Source organism: Salmo salar, chromosome 14, assembly GCF_965601325.2.
Source record: "Salmo salar chromosome 14, fSalSal1, whole genome shotgun sequence".
Classification (NCBI taxonomy): domain Eukaryota; kingdom Metazoa; phylum Chordata; class Actinopteri; order Salmoniformes; family Salmonidae; genus Salmo; species Salmo salar.
In genome coordinates, this window is record NC_138304.1 from 15,441,150 (window position 1) to 15,465,911 (window position 24,762).

Below are 24,762 nucleotides of genomic sequence, written 5' to 3' on the forward strand. Positions count from 1 at the left end.
GAGAAACTCCCCAAATACAGGTGTGCCAAGCTTGTATCGTCATACCCAAAAAGAGTCGAGGTTGCAATCACTGCCAAAGGTGCTTCAACAAAGTACTGAGTAAAGAGTTTGAATACTTATGTAAATAAAATATTTAAGTTTCTTATTTTTTATACATTTGCAGAAATGTCATTATGGGGTATTGTGTGTAGATTGACGAGGAACATTTTTTAAATACATTTTTAGAATAAGGCTGTAATGTAACAAAATGTGGAAAAAGTCAAGGGGTCTGAATACTTTCCCAATGCACTGTATAACCACATATCTAAGATAACATGACCTGGAAATGCCATGTAAATACGGTAAACTGTATTCCTTGAAATACACTTAAAGTAAATTTGCCCTTTACCACAAATGTAGGATGCCCCTGTTCTGCTGATACAGGGTCAGATACTTTGCATCCCCCTAAAGGTTAAGGTTAGGATAAGAGATAGGGTAAGCTGATCCTAGATCAGTGGATAAGGGCAACTTCTGCCTCAAGCATATCATGGACATTCAAGGAGCATGGAAGATGTCCAGGGTATTTCCATGTCATGTCAAAGGGGACTAATATAGCTGCTCAAGGGGTATCAGTATTTAAAGGTAGCTCAAGAAGTTTCTCTCCTCTCCAGCAGCTCAGGTTATAACTCTTTTTTTTTCTTTCCCTTTTTTGGACAGTCAGACCAAGGAAGTGTGAATGGTTGTAGATAACGGTGCCTTATGAAGAAATGTATTCATAAATACACACTACCTTTCAGGCACAGACCAGGCTGCTGAGATGTATCGCTCAAAGTGAGGAAAAAGTATGAGTGCATTCTGGGTAGGAAGACACTCATAGAAGTCAGCCCAGTTATGCCAATCAACCACAGCCTCACATGAACAGCTATTACTGTGCAGCATGTCAGTGAAGCACCCTGAGCCCACAGCATCGGGAGGACGTTGAAGGACGTTTAGGATGGGGAAAGAGGGAAGTGGCGTCTCTACCTGCGTAAGGGACAGGGGCGTCCTTGTCCAAGGCCACCAAGGGAGGGTCCAGCAGGACGGTGTCCATGTTCTCCGTGATCACCCCATGGTACGACGTCTCGATCCACGGCTTGTGTTTGTTCACTGTGGAGAAGAAAGAGGAGAATGGGGAGATAGAGAGAGAAAGACGTTGTCAGATGATTTTGTGTGGCTTGCCCGATCATGAAAAGGATAGCTAAACAGTACTATCAATAACCATGAAGCTAATATGCATAGACAGCTCTATTTCTCTCTCTAACATACCGAGGAATATGATATCGCTCTCCCAACCAGTATTCATGAGAAACACACTAAATTATCTGATTTTGGGTCCTGGCGACGTTGCTTTTGTTTGCCTCACAGGTACAAAAGCTGTTACAAGCCCTTAATCACTGCCCACAGCTAAACAGACTAAAGTACAACTTAAATTGCCAACAGGCAAAGCTTAATTGGGGTGACTCTTTCGATTTAGTTAGCAAATACAGTCAGGTCATCCTTGATAAAGATGAGAAAAAAAGACTGTATAAAATAAATTATACAAATACTGAGCTATATTGTATGCTCAAAAAAATGTAAAATATTTTTTTATACTAATACAATTGCTCAGAGAAAGAGATTTAATTCAACATGTAATACAACAATCTCAAAAAGAAAGGGATGAAAATTATTGGTACCCCTGTTTTCAGTACTCCAGCACCCTCCCCTTGCGGCGATAACGACACTCAGACTTTTTCTAAAACGTTTTATGAGATTGGAGAACACATTGGGAGTTCTATACTTCAAGTTAATAATGCCTTTGACCTTAACAAGGGCCCCAGGACCAGTGGAAGCAAAATTGCCCCATAACATCAAAGATCCACCTCCATATTTACAGTAGGTACGAGGTCATTTTCTGCATATGCTTCCGTTGTGCGACGTCAAACCCACCATTGGTATGCGTGGCCAAAGAGCTCTATTTTCATGTCAGAATTTATAACTGTATTCTCCCAGGCACAACAGTTTCTGCAGAACCGTTGACATCTCTATCTGAAGCCACAGACAGTTGTGGCCACTCACTCACTCAGTACCCTGCTGTGTATAAAGTACAGTTCATCTCTGTAGAGCTTCCTCGACTCAAAGGAAACCATTGACCGAGTCCCAATGACACACTGAACTCCTACGCAAGTGCAGACGGAGAGCGAGAGAGATGGAGAGATAGAGCAAGCTAATAGGCCATTCAATCCACCAGGAGATTACTTTTAGATGGGTGCTGACCATCCACTGCAATTTAATGAATTCCTCAAAACGCACCACGCAAATACGCTGACCGTGTAAACGAAAAGCTTTTCAAACTTTTAGTTCAGAGACACACACGCACACGCGTTGTGTATTCACACACATACAGTACACTCACACAGGCGATCATGTACATGCACACTAGAGTGCACACACACACACACACACACACACACACACACAAAATCTCTTCTGAAAAAGTTATCTGGAAGTTTTGTGCCCGTTTGACCTTTCAATCTGAGGAAAAGGAACCGTTTTCTTCATTCTAATGAGCAGATGACATGTCCAGCTGGCACTTTTCACCCCACTCCTAAACATTCTGGTCTCAATTTCGATGTGGCTTTATCCTCTACGGGATCGGTGTCCCTCCACCGGGATGGTTGAGCTAATGTGCACTAATGTGATTAGCATGAGGTTGTAAGTAACAAGAACATTTCCCAGGGCATAGACATATCTTATATGGGCAGAAAGCTTAAATTCTTGTTAATCTAACTGCATTGTCCAATTTACAGTAGCTATTACAGTGAAAAAATACCATGCTATTGTTTGAGGAGAGTGCACAACAACAAAAAACGCAACTGGTTTGATACATTCACCTCTGAAGGTAAATAATGTACTTACATTCAGTAATCTTGCTCTGATGTGTCATCCAGAGGGTCCCAGAGATAAAATGTAGCATAGTTTTGTTTGATAAAATACATTTTTATATTCAAATGTAGGAACTGGGATCTACAATTTGAACCCCTGCTGTTTCTGGAAATGTGTCTTTATGCTCACAACCCAACCCAACCGAGACAGAGACACATACATACCACGAGGGGCTGGAAGCAATTGGTCAGCCGCAGTGCAGCGCTCAAGTGAGCCGGCAATCCTCCTATTGCCGGCTCACTCTGCACCAAATTTTCCAGTCTGAGCTGGATCTGCTTCTCTAACCACTAGGCTACTTGCCACAAGTAATATGTTGGTAATTGACGTGTTGCTAATCAATAGGGAGGGGAGTCCAATAAGTCTATTCATGGGTTGCACCTCTTGTCACTTGGTTGCGTCATTGCAATTGTTATCAACGTTCTACAAATGCTGCAGCATATTGATGTCCGAATGATGGTTATTGCTCAGTCATTCTGAACGGGGGCTAACGGCTGTTTTGTCAAAATGACACTATAGTGGCATGGAAATTCGATGACACTGCATCATGGGAGATGAAATGCACAATGGGAATCGTAGCATGCTGTAGACCAGGGGTTCTTAAACGTTTTCAGCCTGGGACCCAAGTGAGAAATTCTGTGTTTTCCGGAGACCCAAGCTTATGAAAACATGCAAATATACCTAAATATCGGTAAATGTCATTGCCCTTATGCATAAAACAAATTCAATATAGACAAATAACAATGAACTACCCATATAAATATAGTCGTAAGTTTACATACACTTGTTTTTCAACCACTCCACAAATTTCTTGTTAAACAAACTATAGATAGCTTTTGGCAAGTTGGTTAGGACATCTACTTTGTGCATGACTCAAGTCATTTTGTATTTGTTTACAGACAGATTATTTCACTTATAATTCACTGTATCACAATTCCAGTAGGTCAGAAGTTTACATACACTAAGTTGACTGTGCCTTTAAACAGCTTGGAAAATTCCAGAAAATTATGTCATGGCTTTAGAAGCTTCTGATAGGCTAATTGACATCATTTGAGTCAATTGGAGGTGTACCTGTGGATATATTTCAAGGCCTACCTTCAAACTCAGTGCCTCTTTGCTTGACATCATGGGAAAATCAAAAGAAATAAGCCAAGACCTCCACAAATCTGGTTCATCCTTGGGAGAAATTTCCAAATGCCTGAAGGTACCACGTTCATCTGTACAAACAATAGTACGCAAGTATAAACACCATCGGACCACGCAGCCATCATACCGCTCCGGAAGGAGATGCGTTCTGTCTCCTAGAAATGAATGTACTTTGGTGCAAAAAGTGCAAATCAATCCCAGAACAACAGCAAAGGACTTGTGAAGATGCTGGAGGAAACGGGAACAAAAGTATCTATATCAACGGTAAAATGAGTCCTATATCGACATAACCTGAAAAGCCGCTCAGCGGTGGTGAAAGTGGTGATCCTAACTGACCTAAGACAGGGAATTATTACTAGGATTAAATGTCAGGAATTGTGAAAAACTGAGTTTAAATGTATTTGGCTAAGGTGTATGTAAACTTCCGACAAATATTTTTATTTGTAATTTGGGAGAAATGTTGTCAGTAGTATATAGAATAAAACAGAAATCTGCATTTTACCCAAACACATAGTAAAACCAGAGAAACTGATCATTTTGCAGTGATCTCTTAATTTTTTCCAGAGCTGTATATATATTCTGAACCGGAACAAACAGATTGATCACATCACACCGATGTAGACCAGAACACACACACACAGAACACACACACACACACACACACAGTCCTAATGAGAGGTGTATGACTGGTTGAAGTTTTCAACAAGCAGGTCTATTCTGGGCTCAGGTTTTGACAGTACCACACTGAGGTCATGCTCAGCATGGAGTCTGTTTCTGCACTTGTTTTTTAAGTATGCCAGAGTTGAGAACCCTGACTTGCATAGGTATGTGGTGCCAAACTGGATCAGAACATCTACTGCTTTCTCAGCCAGGCAGGAGACCACTTCCTGCTGTAGATGAGAAACCCAGAACTGTGTGAGTGTGTTTGCCTCAAAAAGCATCTTGCTTCAATCAGTTTATTCCAGTTCAGAATTAAAATTATTACTTGTATTTTAACAGCAACAGTTCCAACATAGACTTGTTTTCAACAATTTCTATAGTAAGATGTACAGTAGGCCTGATCATTTTAATCTTAATCTCTACTGTTCTTAGGGTTGCACTATCAGTAGCTAGCTAGCTTGCTTTGGCTAAAGTTAGCTAGCATATTAGCTGTGTACAAGGGGATTGTTTGAAAGAGAAACTCACATCGACAACTATGAGAGATAGTACTCCCTTATTCCTGCTTATCATCACCTGTTAGCTGTCGTTCTGCCCCTCAGCAAGGCAGTTAACCTACTGTTCCTGGGTTAAATGCGGAAGACACATTTCAGTTGAATGCATTCAGTTGTACAACTGACTAGGTATCCCCCTTCCCCTTTTCCTTAAAATGACAACAATGCCTTCCTAGCTGACTTCCACTTCCACTGTTGAAGCACTGTTTCCTGAAGCATTCTGCCCTGTTCTGAATAACTCCCTGGGTTTACCATCATGCTGTGGATGTTTGGTCAGGACGTGTCGTTATAATTTGCTCGCTTTGAGAGACTCATTACTAATCACTTCCCCACACAAAACACATTGTGGGCGCTCTTCAATATTTCTCAAAGTTTGTATTACGCCAAGTGAGAGAAACTCATCGCTGTATTTGCGTTTCATTTTAACTGAAATCAGTCATAACTTGTGGCTAGCTTGAGTCCATTCGACGACAGCAGGGATTAATGCCGAGTGGGAATGACAAGTCAGTGGCTGACAGCACATCATATGCTGCTGAACAACAGCACTGCAGTGTGTGGGTCGTGGAGGGATCTTTAAGAAAACTGCAGAAAAAAGATCTGGTAAACCGCGAAGCACACAGGCATCTCCCACCCACTCGCGCAGCTGTCAAACTGATCGGAGACACTGCTACTAACCAGACAGCGCATCGAACGGAGAGTGCAGTTGCACTTGGACAAATCAATTCCAGATAGTAATGAAATAATAATACATTTACTCTGATACGTCGTGACCAACCATTAACAGGAAGTGGGTCGCGACCCATACTTTAAGAAAGGCTGCTGTAGACAAAGGCAATACAGAAGCTTCAAAATGAGAAAAAAAGGAATCGTGCAGTATTACTAACAAAAAAGATGAAACGTCAAAATGTGTATCAAATCTTACAGTAGTGCATACATACTATCATCAAAATAACTGGTGGCAGAATTATCCGTTAATATTGAATATTTTGAGAACACCTTCTGGATCGTTTGTGTTTGACATTAAGGGAATGTTCTCTTGGAAACTCCTTACACGTCACTGGAACATTCCTATGAAAACGTTAGGTAATGACCTAATGCGACTCTTAATAAGGGAACATTCTTTAAAGTTGTGGGAACATTTGTTGTTAGCTGGGATTACTCTGTTACCGTGAAATTGTCCTGTACAGACAGACACAGCATAGTCAGAGTGTGCTGCAGCGGAGTGGATGGCTCATCTCAGACTGGGACAGCAGTGGAAAGTTTGCGGTCATTTTGTTCCACAAACGGGTGAAGTTTCCCAAAGATACAGTAAAAGGTTTGTGTCTGGTTTTGATGGGAGCATTCTTGTAGCATGACTCAAGGCATGACTCAGACCATATCCACACCACAGCCACACTGACACAGTGCTGCAGTGCATCTTCAGCCAGTCCTAAAGTAAGTTCTATGGGTGGCGATTTCAATTTGTGGCTGAAACTCATGTTCATCATATCCCATAATTGCATGTTAGCGCACTAACTCTCCAAACAGAGAGAGAGAGAGAGAGAGAGAGAGCAAAAGGTGTGGGGGAAGGTAGTGAGAGAGACTTTTGATGCTCTTTCTTCCAATAATAAGTACTAATGATTACAAAATACTCAACGTCCTCAAACCCAACCCCCCCCACTAAACCGCATAAAAACATAAACACACAAAAACATTAAAAATTCCCTCACAATCTCATTACCAGTAGGAGAGAAAGAGAGAGAGAGAGAAAGAGAGAAAGAAAAAAAGAGAGAGAGTGAGGAGAAAATGACTGAGCAATACAGACACACAGCATTCTGCTGGGAACAGTATCTTGTTTTTGTAGACTTCATTATTTATCCAGCAACCTCCAAAAATTACATTATATCCACGTTTTAAGTGTATCTAATAAAACCCCGTCAAGCATTGGGGAAGGGAACAGAGCGTGTGCAAATCTGCGCTGCGCTGCGACCTCCCCGTGCCCTCATATAATGAAAGTTCCAGTCAGCATTCCAACTGGTAATTAAAACTGGAGACACACAACGCGAGATCACCAGGATGGATGGAGAATTTTACAGCGTTTCCCTGGAATGATGCAACACTCTATTAATCTGTGACCAGATGACACCCTGCTGTAATGTTGGGCTTCGTAACCTGGCAACATGGGATCAGGACATGTACATAAGAGAGAAGGGGGAGAGAGGGGAAGAGACAGGGGAAAAGGATGGAGGGAGAGACAGTGAGGACAGAGAGAAGAGGGATGGAGAAAGAGGGAAAATGGGTGGAGTAGCGAGAGAGATGGAGAGAAACAGAAAGAGGGAGAGAGGATTTGTTTTGGGATAATTGCATTGTCTAATTACATTTCCCTTACACCTTTGCATACTATTTAAACTTTGTGCATCATGCTGATCAACAAACGCAACCTTTCCAGGGTATAACAATGAATCTGTAATTAAGACTTAATACAAAGAAATCAATGGTTTATTGCAGTCTGCTATGAAGGAAACAGTGTTTATTATTGCCTTTGGGCAATGCCATTTAAAACGTTGGTCTCTCACAGCTACAGGTACGTTTAACGGAATAGTTCCTGATTTTGGCAATGAAGCATATTATCTACTTCCCCAGAGTCAGATGAACTCGTCGATACTATTTTTATGTATCTGTGTCTAGTGAAGGAAGTTAGAAGTCATTTTGCGAGACAATGCTAACTGTTCCCATAGATTTCCAAGCATTGTGTTAACACTAGTTAGCAATTGCACTAATGCTACTTACCATCTTCCTTCAAACTGCAGTCAGATACATAAAAATGGTATCCATGAGTTCATCTCACTCTGGGGATGCATGATTCTGAGCTGTAGCGAAATAACTCCCACACTTGATCTCACCTCCAACCACTGGGAATGGAGATGTACTCTTGAATGCAACACATTGCACAGTGACATGCATAAGGGAACACGGATTATGGCACTGTCGATTAAGCTGTTAGCCTCAGGGTGCCCATTAGTATATGTGAGCTACCTAGCTAGCTACACTGAGTGAGATCACACACTTAGTCTGATCGCCTAAGGGCATACAATCCCCCATATACAGTAACCGTTGCAGGACTAGAACAGTTATGAAATGTCACTCAAGCAGAATTCATGATGAGAAAACTTTGATTCAACATTCTCACAACACCTAAAAGAACCATTGCCAAGTGTGACTTTTGTCAGATGCCAGTGTTGTAGTACTCGAGACCGGTCTCGAGACCACATATTGAGTGTCTCAGTCTTGTCTCTGTGTCAGATACATTTTTACTCGGTCTTGACTCGGTCTCAGACAGTGAGGACGTGTAATTTCTTCCCGAGACCAGTGGGGTAAAAAACTCATAATTAGGGGCCTCCCGAGTGGCGCAGCGGTCTAAGGCACTGCATCGCAGTGTTCTGTATCACAGCCGGCCGTGATCGGGAGTCCCATAGAGCAACGCACAATTAGCCCAGCGTCACCTGGGTTCGGGGAAGGTTTGGCCGGGGGGAGGGGCTTTACTTGGCTCATCGTGCTCTAGCAACTCCTTGTGGTGGGCAGGGCGCCTGCAGGCTGACCCCGGTCGCCAGTTGAACTGTGTTTCCTCCGACACATTAGTTCGGCTGGCTTCCAGATTATGAGGGCAGGTGTTAAGAAGCGCAGTTTGGCGGGTCATGTTTCGAGAAAACACATGACTCAACCTTTGTCTCCCGTGCCCGTTGAGGAGTTGCAGCGAGATCAAAATTGGGGAGAAAAAGGGGGTAAAATACAAACAAAAGTACTCCTAATTTACTCCAGCTTCCATTCAGTCAGTGCATAAAAGCTCTTCGCCAGGCCAAATAGATACACTCCTTTCTTAAAACATGAATATCTTGTGGCCTATTGAATCCTGGGATTCCTGCTTTACTCATAACATTACTGTCCTTTATTTCCTTTGAAAAATATCCTCAAATATCTTTAGTCTCAGACCATGAGAAACAAGATTTTCTGGTCTGATGAAACCAAGATTGAAATCTTTGGCCTGAATGCCAAGCGTCATGTCTGGAGAAAATCTGGCACCATCCCTGTAGTGAATCGTGGTGGTGGCAGCATCATGCTGTGGGGATGTTGTTTAGCAGCAGGGACTGGGATACTAGTCAGGATCGAGGCAAAGATGAACGAAGCAAAGTACAGAGAGAGATCCTTGATGAAAACCTGCTCCAGATTGCTCAGGACCTCAGACTGGGGCGAAGGTTCACTTTCCAACAGGACAATGATCCTAAGCACACAGCCAAGACAATGCAGGAGTGGCTCTGGAACAAGCCTCTGAATGTCCTTCAGTGGCCTGGCCAAAGCCTGGACTTGAACCTGATCAAACATATCTGGAGAGACCTGAAAATAGCTGTGCAGCGACGCTCCCCATCCAACCCGACAGAGATTGAGAGTATCTGCAGAGAAGAATGGGAGAAACTTCCCAAATATAGGTGTGCCAAGCTTGTAGCGTCATACCCAAGAAGACTCAAGGCTGTAATCGCTGCCAAAGGTGCTTCAACAAAGTACTGAGTAAAGGGTCTGAATACTTATTTAAATGTGATATTTCTGTTTTACATTTTTTATAAATTAGCAAAAATGTCTAAAAACAGTTTTGACTTTGTCATTATGGGGTATTGTGTATAGATTGATTTGGGAAAATCCTTAGAATAAGGATGTAACCTAACAAAATGTGGAAAAAGTCAAGGGGTTTGAATACTTTCCGAAGGCACTGTCAGAAACAGGTGTGGCTGAAATAGCCAAATCCACTAAGCTTTTAATTTTTTTATTTTCACCTTTATTTAACCAGGTAGGTAAGTTGAAAACTTAGTTCTCATTTACAAAAGTTCTCATTTACAACTGCGACCTGGCCAAGATAAAGCAAAGCAGTGTGACAAAAACAACAGAGTTACACATGGGATAAACAATTGTACAGTCAATAACACAATAGAAACATCTGTATACAGTGTGTGCAAATTAAGTAAGGAGGTAAGGCAATAAATAGGCCAATAGTGGCGAAGTAATTACAATTTAGCAATTTACACTGGAGTGATATATGTGCAGATGAGGATGTGCAGGTAGAAATACTGGTGTGCAAAAGAGCAGAAAAACTAAAACAAATATGGGGATGAGGTAGGTAGTTGGTTGGATGGGCTATTTACATATGGGCTGTGTACAGCTGCAGCCATCGGTAAGCTGCTCTGACAGCTGACGCTTAAAGTTAGTGAGGGACAGATAAGTCTCCAACTTCAGTGATTTTTGCAATTCATTCCAGTCATTGGCAGCAGAGAACTGGAAGGAAAAACAGCCAAAGGAGGTGTTGGCTTTGGGGGTGACCAGTGAAATATACCTGCTGGAGCGCGTGCTACGGGTGGGTGTTGCTATGGTGACCAGTGAGCTGAGATAAGGCGGAGCTTTACCTAGCAAGGACTTATAGATGACCTGGAGCCAGTGGGTTTGACAACGAATATGTAATGAGGACCAGCCAACGAGAGCATACAGGTCGCAGTGGTGGGTAGTATATGGGGCTTTGGTGACAAAATGGATGACGCTGTGATAGACTGCATCCAATTTGCTGAGTAGAGTGTTGGAGGCTATTTTGTAAATGACATCGCCGAAGTTATGGATCGGTAGGATAGTCAGTTTTACGAGGGTATGTTTGGCAGCATGAGTGAAGGAGGCTTTGTTGCGAAATAGGAAGCCGATTCAATATTTAATTTTGGATTGGAGATGCTTAATGTGAGTCTGGAAGGAGAGTTTACAGTCTAACCAGACACCTAGGTATTTATAGTTGTCCACATATTCTAAGTCAGAACCGTCCAGAGTAGTGATGCTAGTCGGGAAGGCGGGTGCGGGCAGCGATCGGTTGAAGAGCATGCAATTTGTTTTACTAGCATTTAAGAGCTGTTGGAGGCCACGGAAGGAGTGTTGTCTGGCGTTGAAGCTCGTTTGGAGGTTTGTTAACACGGTGTCCAAAGAAGGGCCAGATGTATACAGAACGGTGTCGTCTGCGTAGAGATGGATCAAAGAATCACCCGCAGCAAGACCGACATCATTGATATATATAGAGAAAAGTCAGCCCGAGTTGAAGGGGTGTCCACATACTTTTGTGTATATAGTGTACCAGTGCACTGGGCCAATGGTGTAGTGGAGGCTATACTCACTTTTTTCAGTGGGCATTGCATATACTCACTTCTTAATCCCTTTTGTTGCGTATCAAAGTAGTGTAGTGGAGGTATACAATTTATTAATATGTAGTACAATAGAGAAATCATGCACAAAGTAGCGTACATAATCGCAAAGCATGTAATATAAGCAGAAATATATTCACATGCGCTCAGCACCCATAGTGTCACGTCTGCTCCTGTTCCTCGCCTCCGGCGTACAACGTCGCCAGAATACTAATCACCGGTCCTGGGATTCATCATTACGCACACCTGGCACTAATCATTACGTGCACCTGTGAATCATTATGATTCACACCTGGACTCCATTACCTTCATTATTTCCTCCCCTTTACTTTTCACTCTCCCATGTTCACTCACTAGTTGGTATTGTTCTTGTGTATCGGCGTACTGCCTTATGTTAGTGTCGTGCTCTTGGTTTTGTTGTTTTATTAAAACATTTCACCTGCTTCCGACTCACCGCCCCATCATTACAGAATACCAACTCAAAAGATGGAAGCAGCAGGACAACTGGACATCTCTCAGACGATCAATGAACAAGGTGACCTTCTTCGTCAACACCATGATCAGTTGGCTCAACTGGGGACGGCCACGGAAGATGTTCTCTGCCGTCTACAACGTCTCAACAGCGGAGGATATTCTAGTGCCAGTCTACCCAACGTGTAAGCACACCAGCCCATTCAGCAACCCGCTCAGGTCAGCGATGCCGTCTATCCCTCCCGGTGAAATATGACAGCACTCCATCCAAATGCCCTGGCTTCCTCCATCAGTGCTCCCTCTATTTCGCACATCAGATGGGAGACCCCACCACCGAGATGTCTAAGATTGCCATGGTTATTTCTCTGCTCACTGGACATGCATTGGAATGGGTAACGGCCGTCTGGGAGAGAAGAGGAGCACGAGTCTTATGAGGAGTTCATGGCTCTGTTTAAATGTATTTTCGATCATCCCGTGGAGGGCAGAGAGGGAGGTGAGCTCCAGCAGGGGAATCAGACGGCTGCTGAGTATGCTACTTTCCTTCCGGACAGTAGAAGCTTCCAGTGGATGGAATGAGCTGGCGCTCAGCATGTTATTTAGAAGAGGTCTGCACGAGGAGGTCCAGACGGAACTGGCCTGCCGAGATGACAACCTCACTCTGGACGCACTCATTGTGATGGTCATCAGTCTGAATGACCTCTTCTGGGAGCGTCAGTATCTTCATCACTTCTCTCCCTCCTTTGGCGAGTGTTCGGGATCAGAGCCTGGACCCATGGAGGTAGGGGGTCACACGCCTTCCCGCAGCAGAACGACGCAGACGGATACAGCTGGGGCTCAGTCTGTACTGTGGCCAGGGAGGACACAAGCGCCAACGGTGTCCGTTACTTCAGAATCCGGGATCCACTAGAGCGGATGGACTGTCACGTGATATTACATCCCCTGGACTAAGAGTCTGTATTCCATCTACTGCTCTTCCTGTTAGACTATTTTTAGTACCATCACTCTGAAGCTAGTACTGTCCCTCATCTCCTGTGTCTACAGCTTTAGTGGATTCCGGTGCCGCGGGGAGCTTTATGGATCAGAACCTTGCCTCTCTTACTACCCACCTTCTCTCCTTTTCAGGTTCAAGGTCTCGACTGTTGGCCTCCAGGATCTGGAACCATCACCCAACCCCTCACCCTCACTGTGGAGCCCAATCACCAGGAAAACATTCCCTTCATCACCAGTTCACAAGATCATATTTGGCCTACCTTGGCTTCAGCGCCATAACCCTACCATCTCATGGTTGAGGATGAGCATCACTGACTGGTCACCTGAATGCCGGAATACCTGATTTTCTGGGACTGTGCCATTGACCTGTTTTCCGGTGCTACCCTTCCGCGCAGACCCATCTACCCTCTGTCGGTGGCTGAGACCCAGGCCATGGAGGACTACATTCAAGAGGTGCTCCAACAGGGTTTCATCCGCAGGTCCACGTCCCCTGCGTCGACTGGTTTCTTCTTCATGGCCAAGAAGGCGTGAGAATTACGCCTTGTATCGATTACTGTGGACTCAATGACATCACCACAAAGTATCGGTACCCTCTCTCGTTGGTGCCATCGAGCAGCTACGCGGGGCCCGGTTCTTCTCATTAGCATCCGGGAGGGGGATGAGTGGAAGACGGGATTCAGCACAATGTCTGATCACTACGACTACTTGATTATGCCCTTTGGCTTAGCCAATGCTCCGTCAGTGTTCCAGGCATTTGTCAACTAGGTGTTCAGGGACATGGTCGGATGTCAGGTGATTGTGTATATCGATGACATCCTGATCTTCTCGACCAACCTGGAAGTTCACATCACTCACGTTCGAGCAGTCCTGGAACACCTCTTCGCTAACCACCAGTTTGTCAAGGTGGAGAAGTGCCAATTCCACCAGAGGTCTCTCTCCTTCTTGGGCTACCAAATCAGCCCGCAGGGAATGAGGATGGAGGACAAGAAGGTAGATGCGGTAACAATGGTTTTTGGGGTTCGCCAACTTTTACCGCCGCTTCATCAGGAACTTCAGCGCCATCGCCACCCCTCTCACGTCCCTCAAGGTTGGGCCTCATAGATTGGTTTGGTCTCCAGCAGCCGATGAGGCCTTTCGTCTCAAGTGGCATTTCACCTCTGCCCCCTTGCTAAAACACCCAGATCCCACGCTACCTTTTTGTGGTTGAGGTAGACGCGGTGGGTGTGTGAGCAGTTTTGTCACAAAGACAGGGGGACCCACTAAAATTGTATCCTTGTGCTTTCTTCAAGAAACTGTCCCCCGCAGAGAGGAATTACGATGTCAGCGATTGGGAGCTCTTGGCGATGAAGTTGGTATTAGAGGAGTGGAGACACTGGCTGGAGGGTGCCAAGGAATCATTTGTCATCCTCACCGACCATCGGAACCTTGAGTACATACAAACAGTGGGTTGACTGAATCCGCGCCAAGCCAGATGGGCCCTCTTCTTCACCAGGTTTGACTTCACGCTGACCTATCACCCAGGTTCTAAGAACATCAAGGCCGATGCCCTGTCCCGTATCTACGATTCGCGAGATGCTCCTGTCCAGAGGGCACCCATAATCCCATCCTCCCGCGTTGTGGGTCCATTGGTTTGGGACGTAGATGTGGACATCCGCCAGGCTCTAGAGGGAGCCTGCACCCCAAAATTGTCCTCCCGCGCGCATCTACATTCCCACAGGGATAAGGGATTGGCTGCTGACCTGGGCACACAGGCTGTCGTCACTGGACATCCAGGTCTTTCTTGCACCATCCATTCCTTCACTGTGAAATACTGGTGGCCCACCTTACTGCGAAACATCCTGCACCATGTCAACTCCTGTTCCGTGTGTGCTCAAACGAAGTCACTGTCAGCACCTGCAGGGTGAGTGGGCACGTTTCCTTCCTTGGGCAGAGTACGCCCAGAACTCTACGTCACTCCTCCACTGGGTTGACCCCCTTCCAGTGTGTTCTGGGTTTCCAGCCGGCCCTGGATCCCGGGCCAGACCGCAGAACCTGCGGTAGATGAGTGGTTCCGACGTGCAGCGGAGGTGCGGAATAATGCGCACATCAGACTCCAGCGCGCTGTCCAGTGTCAGAAGGAGCAGGCAGACCGTCACCGCAGTGAAACCCCTGTGTTTCATCCTGGGGATCTTGTCTGGCTCTCTACCAGAAACCTCCCACTCTGCCTGCCCTGCAAGAAACTGAGTCCCTGGTTTGTGGGACCATTCAAGGTTCTCCGGCGGGTCAATGAGGTGACATACAGGTTACTATTACCCAGTCACTACTGTATCTCACCCTCTTCATGTCTCCCTTCTAAAGCCAGTGGTTCCAGGTCCCCCTAGCTGATGCTGTCCCCCACGACACACCCCCACTGGACATCGAGGGCGGGGGCCCGGCATACTCTGTCAGATCCCTACTGGACTCCCGACGTTGTGGGATTCACCGGTCCTGGGATTCATCATTACGCACACCTGTGAATCATGATTCACAACTGGACTCCATTATCTTCATCGTTTCCTCCCCTTTATGTCACTCTCCCATGTTCAATCACCAGTTGGTATTGTTCTTGTGTATGGGCGTACTGCCTTATGTTAGTGTCGTGTTCTTGGTTTTGTTTTATTAAAACGTTTCACCTGCTTCCGACTCACCGCCCCATCATTATACATAGCCTAGTTCCTGCGGGAATATAATCTGCGGGCAGCAAGGGTATGTAGATCTCAAATGGTTGTAGCATGGCGCAGCTCACACAATGACATCGGTAGGTAAGACATTTCAACTTATGACATCTACCAGTAAATCCTAAGGCAACAATGGGTATGCAAACCAGGTATTGATAAAGTTTGGTCCTTAGTCTTGCTAAGAAGGCTATTTGTGATGTGCAATCCAGTCATGTGCTGTTTGCATGAACATTTCTAAAGGCTTTCCCCCAAAAACGCTCCAATTAAATGTTGACTGCAAAGTAGGCCGACCTGACAGAATGATTTCTATCAATGGGGAGGGCATTTCTTTTGCTCAATTGAAAAAAGGGCAACTACACCTTCAAATATACACTAACATTCAAAAGTTTGGGGTCACTTAGAATTTCCCTGTTATTGAAACACTTGTTAATTAAAATAACATTAAATTGATCAGAAATACAGTGACATTGTTCATGTTGTACATGACGATTGTAGCTGGAAATGGCTACTTTTAAATGGAATATGTACAGAGGCCCATTATCAGCAACCATCACTCCTGTGTTTCAATGGCATGTTGTTAGCTAATCCAAGTTTATCATTGTAAAAGGCTAATTGAGCCTTAAACCCTTTTTGCAATTATGTTAGCACAGCTGAAAACTGTTGTGCTGATTAAAGAAGCAATTAAATTGGCCTTCTTTAAACTAGTTGAGTATCTGGAGCATCAGAATTTGTGGGTTCAAAATGGCCAGAAACAGAACTTTCTTCTGAAACTTGTCAGTCTGTTCTTGTTCTGAGAAATGAAGGTTATACCGTGCGAAAAATTGCCAAGAAACTGAAGATCTCGTACAACGCTGTGTATTACTCCCTTCACAGAAAGCGCAAACTGGCTATAACCAGAATAGAAAGAGAAGTGGGAGACCCCAGTGGACTACTGAGCAAGAGGACAAGTACATTAGTGTTTAGTTTGAGAAACAGACACCTCACAAGTCCTCAACTGGCAGCTTCATTAAATAGTACCCGCAAAACACCAGTCTCAACGTCAAAAGTGAAACGGCGACTCCGGGATGCTGGCCTTCTAGATATTTAGTGTACTTCACAAAGTTTCATGATGGAAGTACCAGCCGAAACTATACGCAAGTATACCAACTCTAGTGCAGGATTGACCAGTAAATCACAGAATACAGAACGTAAGGATAAGCAAACCGTGCGCTTCCCTTAGTCTGTTCTTGATTTGTGGCCTGTGAAGAGACCTCTGGTGGCGTGTCTTGTGGAGTATACATGGATGTCCGAGCTGTGTGCTAGTAGTTTAAACAGACACCTCGGTGCATTCAGCATGTCAACACTTCTTACAAAAACAAGTAGTGATGAAGTCAATCTCTCCTCCACTTTGAGCCATGACAGATGTACATGCATACTATTAATGTTAGCTCTCCGTGTACATTTAAGGGCCAGCCTTGCTTCCCTGTTCTGAGCCAATTGTAATTTTCCGAGGTCGCTCTTTGTGACCTGCCTTGTTGATAGTGCTGTTAATAAAAGCAGAGCAGCGCTTTATTTTGGACAGACTTCTCCCCATCTTAGATACAGTTGTATCAACATGTTTTGACCATGACAGTTTACAATCCAGGGTTACTCCAAGCAGTTTAGTCACCTCAACTTGCTCAATTTACACATGATTTATTACAAGATTTAGTTGAGGTTTAGGGAATAGTGAATGATTTGTCCCAAATACAATACTTTTCATTTTTTAAATATTTAGGACTAACTTATTCCTTGCCACCCATTCTGAAACTAACTGCAGCTCTTTGTTAAATGTTGCAGTGATTTCACTCACTGTAGTAGCTGAAGTGTATAGTGTTGAGTCCTCCACCTACATAGACACACTGGCTTTATTCAAGGCCAGTGGCATGTCATCAGTAAAGATTGAAAAAAGTAAGGGGCCTAGACAGTTGCCCTGGGGACTCCTGATTCTACCTGGATTATTTTGGAGAGGCTTCCATTAAAGAACACCCTCTGTGTTCTGTTAGACAGGTAACTCTTTATCCGCAATATAGCAGGGGGTGTTAACCCATAACACATACTTTTTTCATCAGCAGACTATGATCGATCATGTCAAATGCCGCACTGAAGTTTAACAATACAGCTCACACAATCGTTTTATCATCAATTTCTCTCAGCCAATCATCAGTCATCTGTATAAGTGCCATGTTTGTTGAATGCCCTTCCCTATAAGCATGCTGAAAGTCTGTTGTCAATTTGTTAACAGTAAAATAGCATTGCATCTGGTCAAACATAATTTTTTCCAAAAGATTACTAAGGGTTGGTAACAGGCTGATTGGTTGGCAATTTGAGCCAGTAAATGGGGGTTTACTTACTCTGGGGTAGCGAAATTACTTTTGATTCCCTCCAGGCCTGAGGGCACACACTTTCTAGTAGGCTTAGATTGAATACATGGCAAATAGGAGTGGCAATATCGTCCGCTATTATTCTCAGTAATTTTCCATCCAAGTTGTCAGACCCCCTTGGCTTGTCATTGTTGATAGACAACAATAATTTGTTTACTTCTTCCACACTCACTTTACGGAATTCCAAATTACACTGCTTGTATTTCAGAATTTGAGCAGTTATACTTGGATGTCTAGTGTCAGCGTTTTGTTGCTGGCATGTCATGCCTAAGTTTGCTAACCTTGCTAATGAAAAAAATCATTAAAGTAATTGGCAATATCAGCGGGTTTTGTGATGAATGATCAATCTGATTCAATGAATGATGGAGCTGAGTTTGTCTTTTTGCCAAAAATGTAATTGAAGGTGCTCCAAAACGTTTGACTATCATTCTTTATATAATTTATTTGTTTCATTGTATAGTTTCTTCCCTTTTTATTTAGTTTAGTCACATGATTTCTAAATGTGCATTATGTTTCAAATCAATTGTGCAGCAGACTTATTTGCCATTCCCTTTGCCTCATCCCTCTCAACCATACTATTTTTCAATTCCTCATCAATCCACAGGGATTTAACAGTTTTTACAGTCATTTCCTTAATGGGTGCATGCTTACGAGTGACTGAGATAAGCAATTTCATAAATGTATCAAGTGTAGCGTCTAGTTGCTCCTCATTACGCACCATAGACCAACAAATATTATTTACATCAACAACATAGGAATCCCTGAAAAACGTATTGTATGACCTCTTATACACTATATTAGGCACAGCCTTTGGTTTTCCTATATATGGATTTGGATACTGCTTTAAAGCACATTTCTTCAGCATTAGTAAAGATGTGACCAATACATGTTGATTTCATTCATGTGATATTTGAAACTACCCTGGTAGGTTGACTGTCAAATAATAGTTCTGCAGGAGGGGTGAAGTCAGGCGCAGGAGACTCAGGTACGTGAAACACATAGTTACTTTAATGAAGAAAAAACAAGTCCAAAATATCAAGCTGACAAGGCAAGGGAAAAATATTCCAACAAAGGAGGACTAACACAGTCTTGGGAATATAACGGGACGCAGCCCAGCAACCCTAACGCCAAAACACTAAAATATAAATGGACCAGAAAATAAATCCCCCCAACCTACAATAACAGACACGAAACAATCCCGCACAACCCCAAACACAAAACAGACAGACTAAATACCCCACTAATTACTAAACACAAAACCGGTGCTACCCTAACCAGACATTACCAAATGAAACAGAAAAGGAAATCGGTGGCAGCTAGTAGGCCGGCGACGACGACCGCCGAGTGCCGCCCGAACGTGGAGAGGCGCCACCTGTGGACGTTGTGACATTGACTGATAACCTAAACCAGGTTGCAGGCACTAGTTACAGTTTGATGTTTTTTCTTGAGTATGCAGCTTGATGAAAGCCAGTCCATGTTTATATAATACCTTTGTTAGAACCAAGTATTGAGTTTATTCTTGTTAGAACCAAGTATTGAGTTTATTTGTTCTAATTCATTGGTATTAGATTTAAAAGGTGATTGAATTGCTCCCAAATTGTAATGTTGTTAATGCATTTCTTTTGAAGAAATATTTCTTTAATGTATAAGTGAATAGGTTGGTTTACTTTTAAGTTTAAGTTTTGACCAATAAGGTCGCTTGTTAAGCTGTGGCCAATGGGAGAGTTGACCTGGTTAACGGGAGGTCTGGGGGAAAAAAAGAGAGGGAGAGAGATGTTGGGAAAAGGATGGACGTTACATTATGACCGTTGGTGAAGAAGAATTATAAAAGAAGACGTAAAAAATAGAACAAAACCCATACCTTCTGAGTTTTGAAGGAAAATACCGATTTTATTTTATAAGAGAGTTGTTATAATTTTGTTAAGAAAAACTGAAGCTACCGTCTCGTCGTGGAGGTATTTGACAGCCTTGAGGTTAGCCTAGCATCGTGTGACACCGAGAAAGAATTGCTTGGGAAAGATTAATGAGTTCATGTTCCCATGGGATATCCGTTACTGATAAAGATTACTGCCTGCATTGATAGCTGTGCTTGCTGTGGATCTTGAGAGGAAACCTGCACGGAACTGCCATACTTCGCTGAGGGAATATCTTTGAGTAGTGAGTAACCACAACGGTGGTGTGCTTCTGGACTTTATGTGTGTCGTCATCTTTTTTGAACTCCCAACGCGCGCCAACGGGGTTAAGCAAGCTTGAAATAATTTGGACATGGGTTGTGCACGACTCATTGGGGTTTATTATTTTGATGTGGTGCTTTGAAAATGTAATAATACACATCTTGAACCTTATGTATGTTGCCTTGGTGGAGTCAGTTACTGTTTCAATTTAATGTATGGGAAAGTATATCCTTATACAATAACAAAAATCTATAATCATTTCATCTGAAGTTAATACCCTATTTGTCATCACCCTAGATAGTTTACAATAGAGATTCTTATTGGAGATGTCCTTCTCACCTAACATCCCATGCTGTTCAGATACTCTACGTAAGTTAATATCGTGAGAGTAAAATTCGAGCCTGGTGAGAGGGTTATATTTACATCACCCAGAAAATATACATTTCTGTTTATCACATACATTATCAAGCATTTCACACATGTTATGCAGATACACTGACTGTTAGTACTTGGTGGTCTATAGCAGCTTCCCACCAGAATGGGCTTTAGGTGAGGCAGCTGAACCTGTAGACATATTTCTTCAACAGTATTTAACATGAGATCCTCTCTAAGCTTAACAGAAATGTGGATCTGAATATAAATGGCAAAACCTCCACCTTTGGCATTTCTGCCTTTTCTGTAGATGTTATAACCAGGTATTGCTACCACTGTATCATCAAAGGTATTATCTAAGTGAGTTTCAGAGTTTTTATATGAATGTCATGTTACTAGCAAATTATTGATTTCATGAATTTTGTTTCTTAAGCTACATATGTTAACGTGGGCTATTTTTAGCACTTTTCTGGGATGCTTGATTGCTTTCATGCTTTACTGGGAAGCTTAGCAGAAGTAGACACACTCATGTTATTTATGTTAGTGCAGGGTGAGCTGCACACAGTGGACTTCCTACTAGGGCACACTGTCTCCATGATAACAGTTAAACTCTGGTTCATAGATACAAATAGGCACAAATAGCACAAATTAACATAATACCAACATGTTTCAAGCAGACCACTACAGTCACTGTGCACAAGAACACTAAGGTAACCTGCCTAAATGACTACCGACCCATAGCACTCACATCTGTAGACATGAAGTGCTTTGAAAGGCTGGTCATGGCTCACATCAACACCATCATCCCAGAAACCCTAGACCCACTCCGAATTTGCAACAGATCCACAGATGATGCAATCTCTATTGCACTCCACACTGCCCGTTCCCACCTGGACAAAAGGAACACCTATCGAGAATGCTATTCATTGACTACAGCTCAGTGTTCAACACCATAGTGCCCTCAAAGCTCATCACTAAGCAAGGGACCCTGGGAATAAACACCTCCCTCTGCAACTGGATCCTGGACTTCCTGACGGGCCGCCCACAGGTGGTAAGGGTAGGTAACAACACATCCGCCACGCTGATCCTCAACACGGGGGCCCCTCAAGGGTGCGTGCTCAGTCCCCTCCTGTACTCCCTGTTCACTCATGACTGCAAGGCCAGGCACAACTCCAACACCATCATTAGTTTTGCAGATGACACAACAGTGTCATCAGCACCGACAACGATCACCGACAACGATGAGACAGCCTATAGGGAGGAGGTCAGAGACGTGGCAGTGTGGTGCCAGAACAACAACCTCTCCCTCAATGTGATCAAGACAAAGGAGATGATTGTGGACTACAGGAAAAGGAGGACCGAGCACGCCCCTCATCGACAGGGCTGTAGTGGAGCAGGTTGAGAGATTCTTGTCCTTGGTGTCCACATCACCAACAAACTATCATGGTCCAAACACACCAAGACAGTCGTGAAGAGGGCACGACAAAGCCTATTTCCCCTCAGGAGACTGTAAAGACTTGGCATGGGTCCTCAGATCCTCAAAGTTCTACAGCTGCACCGTCAAGAGCATCCTGACTGGTTGCATCACTGCCTGGTATGGCAACTGCTCAGCCTCCGACCGCAAGGCACTACAGAAGGTAGTGCGTACGGCCCAGTACATCACTGGGGCCAAGCTTCCTGCCATCCAGGACCTCTATACCAGGCGGTGTCAGATGAAAGCCCTAAAAATTGTCAAAGACTCCAGCCACCCTAGTCATAGACTGTTCTCTCTGCTATCACATGGCAAGCGGTACCGGAGTGCCAAGTCTAGGTCCAAGAGGTTTCTAAACAGCTTCTACCCCCAAGCCATAACACTCCTGAACATCTAGTCAAATGGCTACCCAGACTATTTGCATTGCCCCCCCCCCCCCCCCTTTTACACCGCTGCTACTCTCTGTTGTTATCATCTACGCATAGTCACTTTAATAACTCTACCTACATGTACATATTACCTCAACTAACCGATGCCCCCGCACATTGACTCTGTTCCGGTACCTCCCTGTATATAGTCTCGCTATTGTTATTTTGCTGCTGCTCTGTAAATACTTGTTACTTTTATTTCTTATTCTTATCCATATTTTTTTAAACTGCATTGTTTGTTAGGGGCTCGTAAGTAAGCATTTCACTGTAAGGCGCATGTGACTAATAAAATTTGATTTGATAATGTGCATTTGCTGAAACATTATGACAACCCAGCGACACAATGGTAGGAATTAACTGAGCTGGGCTTGGGTCATTGATAAGTCATTGTTTCAACGTAGCTTTATAATGCTGTGAAAGGATCCAGGAACCCAAATGATTTGGATGGATCCCATCCTCCTTATAAACACAAGCTTTGTTTCCATAAGGTATCAAAATTGTCGATAAATATTAAACCCTCAGAGCTGCAATAGTCTCGGAGTCAGTTATGGAGGGCTAGAAGTCTGCTGAAATGTTCAATGCCACGATTTAGGGAGGGCACATGGCCAGATATTATGGGGCATTTGTTGGTGTCAAGCAGAGACCCAATCAGTTCTTTAAAATCCGTCTTCAGCTGTTCTGAGCTGCACTTCATAATGTCATTGAATCCCACATGAACTATGATAGAGTCTGATGCAGTTTTAAAATATTCACCAGTGAGGATATTTACATGCACACTAATAATTCAATAATAAACTGATTATGGCAGTAGGCCAAGTGTGGAAATAGACGTGTAAACACCTTACTCTGCTTATCTTAATCAGCATAAGGTCGACATCTAAGTAAGCATAGCGATTAAAACACCTGGTTTTCTGAGCAATGTTTGAAATAATTAGGAAATGTAAACAACTTAAATCGGTGTCCCAGCGGTGTATTTGATCTGCGCTAGCCCCTGCCAAGCGAGCCTCCCTCTTACTACGAGGGAAGTGAGTTCGACAAAACTGAAAGTATGTCTTAGAAAGAGATTACTTTATATGTCCAAACCCAGAATGAAAAAGGTTTCGCAAGAATAACATGGCAACTGTGATAGAACGTTTATTTTGATTTGCATTTATCGAAAGTCCCACCAGCAGCGTGATCTCAGATGTGTCCATGTAAACAGGATTATTAGGGACATCGTTCTTCTTGCCAAGCATGTCAACTTTTTAAACAAACTATTATATTAATCTGACTATCCACAATAATCGTATTATTGTGTGCATGTACTGTAACTGTGCTCAGTGTTGTTCTTCCTAAACACTCATTAAAGAGGCCATAAACTCTGGTCTTTATCGTATGAGTCATAAAAACCCGCAGCGAAGACAATTATCTCTAGGAGATTCAGAATTAATTGACTTGCCTTAATCAACTTATAACAATGTGATGGCTATCTACCATGTAGATATTGTACTGGCTAGGACACTGAGGTATATGAGGACACTGAGGTATATGAGGACACTGAGGTATATGAGGACACTGTCGTATATGAGGACACTGGTATACGAGGACCAGTGTCTTAGAGTAATTAACTACATGTAGTTCAACTAGTAATTTAACTACATTTTGCCATAGCTTGGTAGTAGATGAACTCAATTCAAATCTTGGTAGTGTTTTCAGTATAAAATACTTTAATGCCATGCAGATGTGCAGCTACACATCTGCATTTACATACACCTTAGCCAAATACATTTAAACTCAGTTTTTCCAATTCCTGAAATGTAATCCTAGTAAAAATGCCCTGTCTTTGGTCAGGTAGGATCACCACTTTATTTTAAGAATGTGAAATGTCAGAAAAATAGTAGTGATTTATTTCAGCTTTTATTTCTTTCATCACATTCCCAGTGGGTCTGAAGTTTACATATACTGTACTCAGTTAGTATTTGGTAGCATTGACTTTAAATTGATCAACTTGGGTCAAACGTTTTGGGTAGCCTTCCACAAGCTTCCCACAATAAGTTGGGTGAATTTTGGCCCATTCCTCCTGACAGAGCTGGTGTAACTGAGTCAGGTTTGTAGGCCTCCTTGCTCGCACACATCTTTTCAGTTCTGCCCACAAATTTTCTATAGGATTGAGGTCAGGGCTTTGTGATGGCCACTCCAATACCTTGACTTTGTTGTCCTTAAGCCATTTTGCCACAACTTTGGAGGTATGCTTGTGGTCATTGTCCATTTGGAAGACCCAT

The 24,762-nt window shown here is 43.4% G+C and overlaps 1 protein-coding gene across 2 annotated transcripts in view; it reads right to left on the reverse strand.

The window, feature by feature from the left end:
* Positions 1-24,762, reverse strand: part of LOC106568935 (calsyntenin-2) — a 314,056-nt gene that overhangs the window by 172,086 nt on the left and 117,208 nt on the right. For both annotated transcript variants that reach the window (XM_014139780.3, XM_014139781.3), the window contains exon 2: positions 1,003-1,125. In XM_014139780.3, coding sequence (XP_013995255.2) covers positions 1,003-1,125 — 123 coding nt within the window. The remainder of the gene's footprint in view (positions 1-1,002; positions 1,126-24,762) is intronic.